Consider the following 13200-nt stretch of genomic DNA (forward strand, 5'->3'; position numbering starts at 1 on the left):
CCCCTTCCCTTGGAAATCAATGCAAGTGTGAGATTTCCTTTGTTCTCCAGAATTGAAGCCTTGGTTTCAGAGCCCGACCATGCTTGTGTCCCTCATTAGAACATAGGTACGGGGACTGGAGCCGTGGCTCGGTGGTTCCAGTCACTTGCTTGCAAAGCTTGATGCATCAAACCGGGGTCTTTTGGCTTCATAGGCAAGTGCCTTAACCACTAAGCAATCTATCTCTCCAGTCTTTTCCCTTTTCTTTAAAAAAATGTTTTATTTACTTGCAAGGAGAGAAAGAGAGAATGAATTAATGAGAATGGGTGTGCCAGGGCCTCAGCCACTGCAAACTCCAGATGCACATGTCACTTTGTGCATCTGGGGAGTCAAATGTGGGTTGTCCGGCTTTGCAGTCAAGCACCTTAACCAGAGCCAACTGTCTAGCCCTTGAACAATCGTCCTTTTTATAATCTTACACCCTGCATCTCAGGGCCCCTTGGAAGCGGCAGGGAGCTTGGGTCTCTCTGGTAGAGGCTTCAGGCCCCGGAGAAGGAGCCCGCTAGCAGCCCCCACAGTCTTCCAGCGCCAGCCCTCACCTTTCAGCTCATACGGGGGTTCAGGGACCCAGTAGCGGAAGATGTGCCTCAGCCCTGGAGTCCTCTGTAGGTATTTCTGTGGAGGTGGGCTCCTGTAGAGAAGGCGGTTTCAGGTATAAGCTTTTCCAGGTGGGCAATGGTGGCATTTAGAGCTCTGGCCTCCTCCTCATTTCTGCCACAACCTCTCCCTGAGGACATGCTGGGAGGCCTTTCTGAGGCCTGAGTCCACAGAGGGTGCTGAATCCCATGGAACTACCGCAGCCCCTGGGCAGAGCCTGGGTAGCACGGGGTTGAGGCCTGTCCCATCCATCCCGTGTGCTCTGGTGCTGGGTCACGCTGAGCTGGGCCTCAGGAGAATGAGGACAGCGGAGTCCACGCAGGGTGACACATTGCCCTTCCTTCCCTGTGGCGGCAGTGTCAGCGGTGCTGAACTGTGGCTACTGCCTCATCGGAGGAGTGAAGATAACCCGATTCATCTGCAAAAATGTGGGCTTCAGTTCCGGCAAATTCTGTATTATGCCCCAAAGGAGCTGGCCACCGCCAAGTTTCCGGGTGAGTGATCCTGGATTGCTGCCTGGGAAGAGAGCAAGTCCTGGGCTGGGGAGATGGCTCAGTGGGTAAGAGGACTTGCTGCAAAAGCCTGAGGACCTGAGTTCGAGCCCCAGCACCCATGTAAAAAGCCAGGTATAACCCCAGTGCTGTGCTGAGGGAGAGAAGAGATAGGAGAATCAGTGGAGGGCACTGGTCAGCCAGTCCAACCTATCAACAACTGCAGGCTCCGTGAGAGACTTGGTTTCGGGAAATAGAGTGGAAGACCCATCCAGGAGGCCACCCGACGTTCTCCTATGCTCTCCACTCAAGCGTGAGTGGGGAAATTTGCATCTGTATACATCATATACACATAGATAAGTCAATACATACATAAATAAAATATAAAAGATATGACTGGCAAGCCTGCCAGTCCAGGTTCAATTCTGCAGTACCTACCTAAAACCAGATATGCACCTGGAATACATTTACAGTGGCAGGAGGGCCTGACACACCCATACATGAATATACATCTATTCAAATAAATATGCAAATAAATTAGTTAATTTAAACATTTTATAAAAGAGTATACCCATCAGAGGAAATGACCCCCTGGAGGGGGAGGCTGCATTGCACCTGTGATGGGAAACTCGCAAAATCAGAGTGCAGTGACCTCTGTATCCAACTGCCATGGCCCGAGTGAGAAAGAAAGTGTGTGGAGACCAGGGATATATTTCCAGTTGTGCCACAAACACCTACACCATGTGTGCAAGGCCATCACAGCAAGGGGTGCCGCAGCAGGGACGGGTCCACGTGCTCTGGGACGACTTTCTCGTACCTCCGGCCATGTCCCACGTCCTTGGCAGTAGTATTCCTGGCCCTCCTGTCGCGTCCTACGAACATCAGGGCTCACTTGTCCTTGGCCTTGTCAGGGTGGCATTATGTGCCCGTGCAGCGACTGAATCCCAGTTTCTTTGTTGACTACACCGACATGCTTAAGTCTCTGCAGACAGCAAAGTGGATGATGGTTGGAGAAGTTTGCCGTTTGAACTCTGTGTTTTGCCATTGTGTCCATGCTGTTGCATGATTTTCTGCTAACACACACACACACACACACACACACACACACACGCACACACACATTATCTATTTATTTATTTATTTGGAGGAGCAGATAGAGAATGGGCATGCCAGGGTCTCCAGCCACTGCAAACAAATCCCAGATGCACGCACCACCCTGTACATCTGGTTTACGTGGGTTCTGGGGAGTTAAACCTGGGTCCTTAGGCTTTGTAGGCAAGCACCTTAACCACTAAGCCATCTCTTCAGCCCACCTTGTGCTTTTCTTTAAGGCTGTTGCAACCACAGGCTTGGTGGAGCAGCCTCCCTTTGGAGTCATGCCTTCAGTGTTTGAGCTGGCCCCGGGGTTCTCCGTAGTATTGGAGGTAGGTAATTGGATCTATCCCTGAGTGACCACTCTTGACGGTTACCGCAATTGCTGTACCCTTCCATTTGCCTGTGCTTTGTTTTAGTGTGTGTGTGTGTGTGTGTGTGTGTGTGTGTGCGTGCGTGCGTGCGTGCGTGTGTGCGGACACCAGAGGACAGCCTTGGTTATAATTCCTTAGGAACACTGTGAGCCATTTTAAAGAAAATATTCTGATTTATTTGAGAGAAGAGTGAGTGAGCATGGGTGCGCCAGGGCCTCCTGTCACTGCAAACAACTGCAGACATGTGTTTCACTTTGTGCATCTGGCTTTACATGGGTACCGGGGAACTGAGCCCAGGCCACCAGGCTTTCCAGGAAAGTGCTTCTGACTGCTGGGCCATGTCTCCAGCTCCCTTTATGACCTCGCTTGCAAGGCCAGTGAAAGAGTCCAGCATTTGCGTCATGACCCTGAGCTCTGCTTGTCTGCACGTTGGTTTGGGGCTCATCTCCACCAGCATGCAAGCTGCCTCCTAGCTCTTCTCCTGGCTCTTAGTCTCCTCCCTTCCCTAACACCCCACCCCCCGCCCTGCGTGGTGCATGGATGGTGAGAAAGGCCTTGTCTCACTTCCCTGTTTCCAGTCAGTTGTGGTGGGAAACGCTCCCCCTGGGGAGACACAAGCCTGCGTCTTTACTCCAGATACAGATCAGATAGCAGACCAAAGTACAATTGCACCAATACAAGTTCAACAAACCAATGCGCTCATTGGGGTTACTTACACAGCATGGAGAGGGGTTATTTATAAGCACATAGGGCTCCCATAGTAGCCACTTTGATGGACTTCCTGTGTCAAGACTACTTTCCGGATGCTCCACCCTCAGCCTTGGGACGAAGACTCAGTTCATGAGACCCCAGAGCAGCACTCACTATGCCCGGGTTACCCCATGGACGCTCCTCCTCAGTCTCAGGGGGAGGGCTTTTTCACAGAGCCTGAAAACTCCCAAGAAGCCACTTCAATGTTCACTGTCCTTTGATCTTTCACTCTGTCCCTCCATCTTCCCCTGAGGCCATGAGATACATGTAGCCGGCAGGGTGGGGGGGGCGTTGATGACCCTCCCCACAGCTTCTCTCATGAGTCGCCCCCGCTCTTTGGATCAAGCTGGCACAAGTTGCTCTGCTTTTGCCATGCAGGAGTTTTTCCATACCACATCAGGACGGGGCTTCCTTCTCAGACCTCCCGAACCTCCCAGCAGCTCCCACAGATCTGACCCTGACTTTCCCAGCTGGCATCATTCAGCATTGCGTGTGGCCATCCTAACCCTCCAGCCCGCTCCCAGCAGCGCCTGTGAAAAGCAGTGAGAGACCCACTCACTGTCCCTGCCACCACCTCCCTGTGTGTGTGGCCAGGGAGTCTGGCTCCGTGGTGACACGACTGAGTCCAGGGCCTGTCGCTGACACTTGTGGCCATCTCACTCACCAGTTGAGAAGGTGACAGCTGGTTGGTCCTGACGGTTCATGAGACTCAAAATTCATTGCATGTTCCAGGGGGTGGCGCACGCCTTTAATTCCAGCACTAGGGAGGCAGAGGTAGGAGGATCGCTGTGAGTTCAAGGCCACCCTGAAACTTGATAGTGAATTACAGGTCAGCCTGGACTAGAGTGAAACCCTACCTTGAAAAATCAAAAAATTAAAAAAAAAATCATTGAATGTGTCAGTGACCCAAGAAACTTGCAAATGCAGCCCGTCCTGGGTGCCAGTCCTGGGCCTGCTGTGAGGTTGTGGTCTGGAGTGTGGCCTGGGTGTAGAGAACTTTAAAATTCCTTGGGGGATGGGAGGCTGGAGAGATTGCTCAGTGGTTTAAGGTGCTTGCCTACAAAGCCTAAGGACCCAGGTTTGATTCCCAAGTGTCCACATACAGCCAGATGCACATGTTGGTGCACACATCTGGAGTTTGTTTGCAGTGGCTGCAGGCCCTGGCATGCCCATTTTCTCTCTTTTTCTCTCTCTCTCTCTGTGTGTGTGTGTGTTTCTTTTTCTCTCCCTCTCTCACTCCCTCTTTCCTAACTCTCTCTTTCTCTGCTTGCAAATAAATAAAATATTTAAATAAATAAAATTGCCCACGGGATGCTATTTGAGGACCCCTGCCATGAAGGCTGTGTCATGGGGTCCCGGCATGTCCAGCCAGTGACTCATGGGTTGCATGCGTTCCCATAGAGCCATGAGTATGGCCCAGTGCATACTGGTTGTTGACTTTTATGTGCACATAAAAGATGATGACATCATGTCACGATGCCAAGAGCTTGGGCGTCCCTGGAATGGTGGCTTCCTTTCGTCAGATGCCTTCCAGCGTCCAGTGCCCAAGACAGCGTTGTCCCGACACACCGGGACATGGCCTTCCAATTCTTGCCTCTGCTGACACAGCAGAACAAGAACCTGGTTCTTGGGGTTGGGACAGAGTCGACTCAGAGATAGAGCAGCCCTGGCCATCCCTGGCCGTCCCTGGCTGCTACTGAGGAACAGCTGTAAAGTGCAAGGGCCACACAGCCAACCCCGTGCTCCAGGCCCACCGGAGCCCAGGTCTTGACAGAGCCTTGTGGTAGCTGTAAGGACTTGGGGCTGCTCTCCCCTGATGTGGGCCTCATCCTGACCCCCTGTGATCGCCAAGGAGCACGGAGACACACTATCATTTCATGGTGTTGTATTGTACTATACTGTACTGTACTACATTGTACTGTATCATACTGTGTTGTACTGTACTGTACTGTACTGTACTGTATTGTGCTGAACTTACAAGATCCGTCAGCTGGAGATGAAGCATGCTAAACACACTGGGTTCTATTTCCAGACCTCAAAGAGCAAGAGAAAGAGGAAGGGAAGGGGAGGCTGAGGAGATGGCTCAGGGATAAGAGCATGTTTTGTTGGTTTTTGTTTGTTTCTTTTTTTAAAAGATTTAATTAAATTAATTAATTTATTTATTAGGGACATGGGGGTGGGGGAGAACGGGCATGCCAGGGCCTCTAGCCACTGCAAACAAAGTCCAGATGCTTGTGCCACAATGTGCATCTGGCTTACATGAGCCCTGGGGAGTTGAACCTGGGTCCTTAGGCTCTGCAGGCATATGCCTTAACTGCTAAGCCATCTCTCCAGCCCTGTTTCTTTGTTCTTGAGGGAGAGTCTCACTCTAGCCGAGGCTGACATGGACTCACTCATTCTGTAGTCCCAGGTTGGCCTAGAACTCACAGAGATCCACCTACATCTGCCCTCCACCCCTGAGTGCTGGGATTAAAGGCACATGCCACCATGCCTGGCTAAGAGCACGTTTTTGTGTGCAAGCATGAGGCCCTGAGTTTGACCTCCAGCGCCCACATCAAAGCTGAGTGCACTCGTGCATGCCTAACCCAAGAATTGAGGGGGCAGAGACAAGAGGATTACTGGGGCTCACTCATAAGCCAGCCTAACCAAAACTAGCACCAGATATAGTAAGAAACTCTGTCTTCAGAAAACTAAGGGGCGGGAGAGATGGCTTAGCAATTAAGGCACTTGCCTGCAAAGCCAAAGGACTCAGGTTCAATTTCCCAGTACCTACATAAGCCAGATGCACAAGGTGGTACATGTGTCTGGAGTTTGTCTGCAGTGGCTGGATGCCCTGGTGCACCCATTCTTTCCCTCCCTCTCTCTCTGTCCCTCTCTCTGCCCCTTTCTCTGTGAAATAATTAATTAAAAAAGACCCTACCTCGAAAAAAAAAAAACTAGGAAGAATGATACGGGAAGAAATTGATGACTTATTCTGACCTCTGTGCATGTGTACACAGGGCACAGATCTGTACACAGTTGTCCTATGTCACACACAAACACACACCACACACACTACACATGTAAGAAAGAAACAAAAGGAGCAAGAAAGAAGAAATTAGAATGTGTCACATCATACGGAAAACTCGATTCAAAATGGCTTAACAAGTTATAGCTATGTGCACATAAAAGTCAACAAGAGCTCTACTCAGGCCTTAAATGTGTGTAGCACTATCGGAAGGAAACGTGGAGGGCATTCTGGTTTGAATTGAAATGTCCCCCACAGGCTCCTGTTTTAAGCTCTTGTTCCCCAGCCTGTGGCGCTACTGGGGTGTCTGTGGGGCCTGAACTCTTGCTTCCTGGTCTGCCATGATGCGCACAGCATCTGCTACATTCTCCTGTCCCCGTGACCTGAGCTGCTGGGTCGCGACTCCCTTACCACCGCCAATTAAAACCCTCAGAGACCATAAACACGACCCTCTCCTGCCAGGAGATGGCTCAGCAGTCAAAGGGACGTGCTTGCAAAGCTTCACGACCTGGGTTCTATTTCCCAGGACCCATGTAAAGCCAGATACGCAAAGTGGCACATGCGTCTGGAGTTCATTTGCAGTGGCAGGAGGCCCTGGCGCGCCCATTCTCTCACTCTAACTCTCTCTGTCTACCTCTTTCTCTGTGTTTCAAATAAATAAATAATAAAAATATTTTTTAAAAGAAGACATACAAATAGCCATGAGGTATATGAATAAATTCTCAGCATCACTAGCTATTAAGGAAATGTAAATTAAAACCACATTGAGGGCTGGCTCCCTGGGAAAAGTGCTTGCTGTGCAGGCGTGAGGGCCGGAGCCTGGTGGCCACATCGGTAATCCCGGTGCTGCTACAGTAGAGACAAGAAGTCCCCAGCGTTTGGCGGCTAGCTAGTCTGACAACTCAGTGAGCCCCAGGTTCAGAGACAGACCCTATCTCAAAAAATAAGGTGTAGATGCTGAGAGATGGGGCAGCAGTAAAAGTCATTTGCTTACAATGCCTGCCAACCTGAGCTTGATTCCTCAGTACCCATGCAAAGCCAGATACACAAAAGGGGCACTTAAGTCTGGAGTTCTTTTACAGGGGCAAGAGACACTAGTTCACCTATTCTCACTTTATTTCTCTCTGCAAATAAATGATTTTTTTTTTAAATAAGGTGTGGGGCTGGAGAGATGGCTTAGGGGTTAAGGCACTTGCCTGAGAAGCCTAAAAACTCATGTTCAACTGTCCATGTCCCACATAAGCCAGACGTACAAGGTGACGCAAGCACCTAAGGTCACACATGTGCACAAGGTGATGCACACGTCTGGAGTTTGATTTCCGTGGCCGGAGGCCTGGCATGCCAACTCTCTCTCCCATTCTCTCATATGACAAAAAAAGCTTGCCTCAAAAAAAGTGTTAAAAAAAATAAGGTAGGGATAGAGAGATGGCTTAGCAGTTAAGGCACTTGCCTGCAAAGCCAAAGAACCCAGGTTCAGTTCCCCAGGACCCAGGTAAAGCCAGATGCACAAGGGGGCCCATGTGTCTGGAGTTTGTTTGCAGTGGCTGGAGGGTCCAGCATGCTCATTCTCTCTCCCGCTCGCTGCCTCTTTTTCTCACTGTCCCTCAAATAAGTAAATAATATTAAAAAATAAGGAGTGATTGAGAAAGACCGCTGACACCGACCCCAGGCCTCCACAACCATGTGCACACACACGTGCACCTACGCACAGGTGAGCGTGACAAAAGCGACTTAAGGCCTGCGGGGTTTACTCTAGCCCATGCGTTGAGGGGACACAGTCCCCTGTGGTGGGGAAGGCACGGTGGCAGGAGCAGCTCACAGCTGTGGCTCCATTACCTCAGCAGCCAGCAAGCAGGAGCCGCGACATGCTCTAACCCATAAGGCTCACCCCTAGAGCCTTACTCTTTCAGCTAGGCCTCATGCCCAGAAAGTCCCACAACCTTCCCAACCGGCACACCAGCTGAGGACCCACTACTCAAAGCCATGAGCCTGTGAGGGACCTTTCATACTCAAACCTTCACACTTACTCTCAGGTGCAGCCGAAGGGCTCGGGAGTCAGGTGGGGTTGCTGTGGGGAACCACAGGGAGAAGAGGGGGGGGGGATGTGGGGCGTTTGAGCAGAGGAGGGAGGGAGGCAGGACCCCGCGCTCCTGAGCTGAGCATGACTGGCCACCCCTTTCTCGTCCAGGTCTTGTTCCTCCCAACGAGCCTCGGAAAGTCAGAGAGGACCTTCGTCATCGTGTGTGACAACTGCCAGATGAAGGAGCTGGTGATTGAGGGTGGGTTTGTGTGTGCCCCCGGCCAGGGCTGGTGTGGGCGTGGCACCGCTGTGCCTACTCTGTATCAGAGAGCATGCGCTCCGGAGACACTGTAGCCTCCAGGCACCAGGGACTAGTTTTCAGCTCTGGTCAGACACTAGCGACCCAAGCCAGTGTGGCCTCCTGGATCCTTAAAGGAGACTCTTAGTGCGAATGCCAGGGTCGAAGTCTTTCACTGTGCGTGTTTGTTTGTGGCAGGGTCCTGACCAGCCCAGGATGGCTTCCAGTTCACTATGCAGCAAGGGTGGCTTGTGAACCCTGACCCTCAGCCTGTGACCCCAAGGGCTAGGATTATAGGAGTGCGTGGATCACACTAAGCTTCATGCATCCACCTTGCTCTTGTTGGGGAGTCGGTGACTCACCTGATGTACTTGGAGGCATCTGTGTGGTTTCAGGGGACATCCTGTGAAGTTAGCCCCAGAGTCGTCCCTTCCAGCTGTCGGCCCAGTTCCTCGTGGCCGGCATTAGTCGCATCCCTGCTTTGTGCAAGGCTCCCTAGATCACTTCCTTTTGGCCCAGGAAGAAATGAGTGTGTGAGTGGGTACTCAAAATCTTCTTTCTGCCAGTCATGGTGGGGCATGCCTTTAATCCCAGCACTTAGGAGGCCAAGGTAGGAGGATCTCCTTGAGTTTGAGACCACCCTGAGACTACAGAGTAAGTTCCAGGTCAGCCTGGACTACACTAAGGCCCTACCTAAAAAAACAAAAACAAAAACAAAAAAAACCTCTTTCCCTCTTTTGTACACTTACTGAGTACCTGGCCAAGACCAGCAGCATGTGGATTTGGCATGGATCCTGTGGCATCCTTCTGCCACACAGCCCTGACCTCAGCCTTGTTAAACTTCATGGGCCTCATCACCCTGCTTTGTCAGGAACCGGGCAGCTGGTGGCATTGGATCTGATCCATATTTCTGGTGAAAAAAGTGAACCGGACCCCGGAGAGCTCAGAGACTTAACAGCACAATACTTCATCCGATTTGAGTCTGAAAACCTGCAGTCAGTGGCAAGGAAACATCTGGTTATCAGGAATGCTACGTGAGTGCCTGGGCATGTCCTTGACACACAGCCCTTTCCCATGAGGCAGGAGCTGCCTTCCAAGGGCTGACGGGCCATTCTGAGCCGAGAATGGATCACACTGTCCAGCATGGCGTCCACCAGATACTTGTGGCTAATTCTTTTTATTTATTTATGTGAGAAAGAGAGAGAGAGAGAGAGAGAAAGAGAGAGAGAGAGAGAGAGAGAGAGAGAATGGGCATACCAAGCCCTCCAGCCACTGCGAATGAACTCAGATACATGTGCCACCTTGTGCATCTGGCCTATGTGGGTACGAGAATCAAACCTGAGTCCTTAGGCTTTGCAGGCAAGCACCTTGACTTCTAAACCATCTTTCTAACCCTCATGTGGCTATTTCTATTTAAATAAAAGTAAATGGGGCTGGAGAGGTGGCTTAGTGGTTAAGGTGTTTGCCTGCAAAGCCAAAAGACCCCGGATCACTTTCCCAGTACCCACGTAGTCAGATGCACAAGATGGCACATGCATCTGGAGTTCCTCTGCAGTGGCTGGAGGCCCTGGTGCACCCATTCTCTCTCTCTCTCCCTCCCACCCTTTCTTCCTCTCTCTCTCTCTCTCTCTCCTTGCAAGTAAAAAGAAAGTCAGATGACAGAAGACACTGCAAAGAATTTCCCTGATGTCTGGGGATGCCTAAACTCCTCCGACGTCATGGTTGGAGCATGACTTCCCATGTCAGCCATTCCCCCTACCCTCCCCCCCTGCACTGTGACATCACCCTCCAGCAGCTGCTCAGGGTGGGGTGGGGTGGGGGTGGGGAGGAAGGCTCCATTTTGTACCCCAACTCCCGGCTGTCCTTACCCAGGTGTGCCCTTCACCCCTCCCAAGCAAGGGCTTAAAGCCTGACCTGGTCATTTCCTGCTCCTGAGCCACCAAGCAGGCCACCATGGGGGTGGGGGGACTTGGAGAATTGGCACACTGTCACGTTTGTCCCCACAGGCAGGTGGAGCTGCCGTTCCACTGGCAGATCACAAAGCCCAACCTGCAGCCCCTGATGCCCGGCGAGACATACAGCATGGAGAGCATCAAGTACCACCCCGAGGAGGAGACTGCCTTCTCCATCGTGCCCAAGAAGGGGGTCCTCGGCCCCCACAGCAACCACGAGTTCATCTTGAGCTTCTCTCCTTTTGAGGTTAATTTGCTGTCGTCTCCTGAGCCACTGTAATCAGGCCATGAGATTCTGCCTCTCCATTCATGTTTTTATTTATTTATTTTTGATTAAAGTTTTAAAATATATCTTATTTCTTTATTTATTTGAAAAAGAAAGAGAGAGAGAGAGGAAGAGAGAAAGAGAGAATGGGCACTCCAGGGCCTGTAGCCACTGAATACAAACTCCAGACCCATGTGCCCCCTTATGCATCTGGCTTATGTGGGTCCTGGGAAATCGAACTGGGGTCCTTAGGCTTTACAGGCAAATGCCTTAACCGCTAAGCCACTTTTTTTGAGGTAGGGTCTCACTCTATCTCAGGCTGACCTGGAATTCACTATGGAGTCTCAGGGTGGCCTCCAATTTACAGCAATCTTCCCACCTTTGCCTCCCGAGGGCTGGGATTAAAGACATGCGCCACCACGCCTGGCCAGAGATTTTTAGAGTTGAACTTTACTGGGGACACCCATGGCCCAGCCAGCCAGGACCTGGTGTGCAGGGCTCAGCAGCTAACCTTTATCCCAGATTCACCAGCAGTGGCGGCCCCCTGGGCTATGTTTCCTTGGTCCTGGTGACTTCCCCAAGCTCTGCTACATCCCAGCACGTTACGGCCTCCACCCACTGCACCCCAGGGTGAGGCGCCGTCTCCTGAGGATCAGCACTGGAAGACCCAGCTGGACTCTCCTTATGCAGTCTGGGACCCTGATCTGCCTCTAGAGCCAGCTTGTGGCCGCCACAGTGCCCTCTTGGGAGGGTGCTTCCCAGGGCCAATGTCCACCTGGCAGTGGGCATTTCCTTCTTGACCCCAGGCTCCTGTCCTAGCAAGACCCTAGAGTGTGGGAGAGGAGGCTGGGAAGAAGTGAGATTTTCAGAGACCTCTGGTGGCCAAGCTCAGGGAGGAATTCCTGCTGCCCTCCATTCCCCACGCCATCCCAGTTCCCTGCAGACGGGTGGCTATAAGGCCAGTGAGTTGACAGGGGCTGTGCCTCTCTTGCAGCTAAGGCGTTTCCACAGTGTGCTGCAGATGGTACTAGAGAACATCCCTGAGCCCTTGAGGTGAGTAAAGACCGGGCCTGGACCTTACTGCAGCCCCCCACTCCACGACTGGAGAGCACGCCAAGCAGTGGTGTCCATGTGCAACAGTGCACACGTGCGTCACTGTGTGCCTGGCTCACATGGGACCTGGAGATGCGAACATGGGTTCTTAGGCTTCACAGGCAAGTGCGTTAACTGCTAAGCCATCTCTCTAGCCCTAGGTTTTGACAATTTTTGTACATGTAGTTAATATATTTTGATTATATTCACTTCCATTACTCTCTATCAGCCCCTGCCCGACTCTTCTACTGACCCTTCTTCTTTCCAGCAAGTCCCACTTCTACTTTTTGTTTATTTGTTTGTTTTTGGTTTTTTGAAGTAGGGTCTTGTTCTAGCTCAGGCTGTCCTGGAAATCACTATGTAGTCTCAGGCTGGCCTCGGACTCCCAGTGATCCTCCTGCCTCTGCCTCCTGAGTGCTGGGATTAAAGGCATGCACCACCACGCCTGGCACTTATGTCTTTCTCTCTTTTTTGTTTTCTTTGAGGTAGGGTCTCCCTGTAGCTCAGGCTGACCTGGAGTTCACTGTGAAGTCTCAGGGTGGCCTCGAATTTATAGCAATCCACCTACCTCTGCCTCCTGAGTGCTGGAATTAAAGGCATGTGCCACCATGTCCAACTCCTGTCTCATTTTTTGACCCACTGAGTTTAACTAGGGTTGCTTGTATGAGCATAGGTGAGGGATTATTTACTGGGCTATGGGCAACTTAATCAGTGCCTGACTACTGAAGAAAACGTCTCCCCCAACCCCAGCAACCGCTAACTGCCCCTCCTCAGGGAGGGTGGGGACCTCATGAGTCCCTGACGAGGAGCAGTTTTGTCCACTAGACCAAAGATGAGGGACTAGGCAGGGCATCCTCCCAGAGCGTGTCAGCTCCTAGCTGGGTTGCATTCAGCTTGGAGGTGGAGGACCTGGAGGGCCAGGGCCCCTCGGTGGACGACATGATTGTCCTGGAAATCGAGGCAAAAGGCTCAGCAGAACCCTTCCAGATCCGTATAGAACCGTATGCCCTCATCATCCCTGGCGAGAACTACATTGGCATCAACGTGAAGAAAAATTTCAAGGTAGGGCATCGTCTGTCCCCCTGCCTGGGCTGAACAAGGAGGTGCTAACCATGGGTGTGCATGGGTGGAGAGGGCACAGCTCCCATTGCATGAGCCCACGGCCACTGCCAGGGGCCCCTGAACCTATGATGGTTCACACAGACGCCTAGGCCCCACTCCTC

At 51.7% G+C, this 13200-nt stretch overlaps 1 protein-coding gene across 1 annotated transcript in view; it reads left to right on the forward strand.

The window, feature by feature from the left end:
• Positions 1-13200, forward strand: part of LOC123457176 (deleted in lung and esophageal cancer protein 1-like) — a 130226-nt gene that overhangs the window by 90177 nt on the left and 26849 nt on the right. Inside the window, 7 exon segments of the mRNA XM_045141182.1 lie at positions 994-1130; positions 2459-2551; positions 8539-8629; positions 9540-9702; positions 10675-10867; positions 11880-11938; positions 12871-13039. Of these exon segments, the coding sequence (XP_044997117.1) occupies positions 994-1130; positions 2459-2551; positions 8539-8629; positions 9540-9702; positions 10675-10867; positions 11880-11938; positions 12871-13039 (905 nt within the window).

This window comes from Jaculus jaculus (assembly GCF_020740685.1).
Source record: "Jaculus jaculus isolate mJacJac1 chromosome Y unlocalized genomic scaffold, mJacJac1.mat.Y.cur SUPER_Y_unloc_2, whole genome shotgun sequence".
Lineage (NCBI taxonomy): Eukaryota > Metazoa > Chordata > Mammalia > Rodentia > Dipodidae > Jaculus > Jaculus jaculus.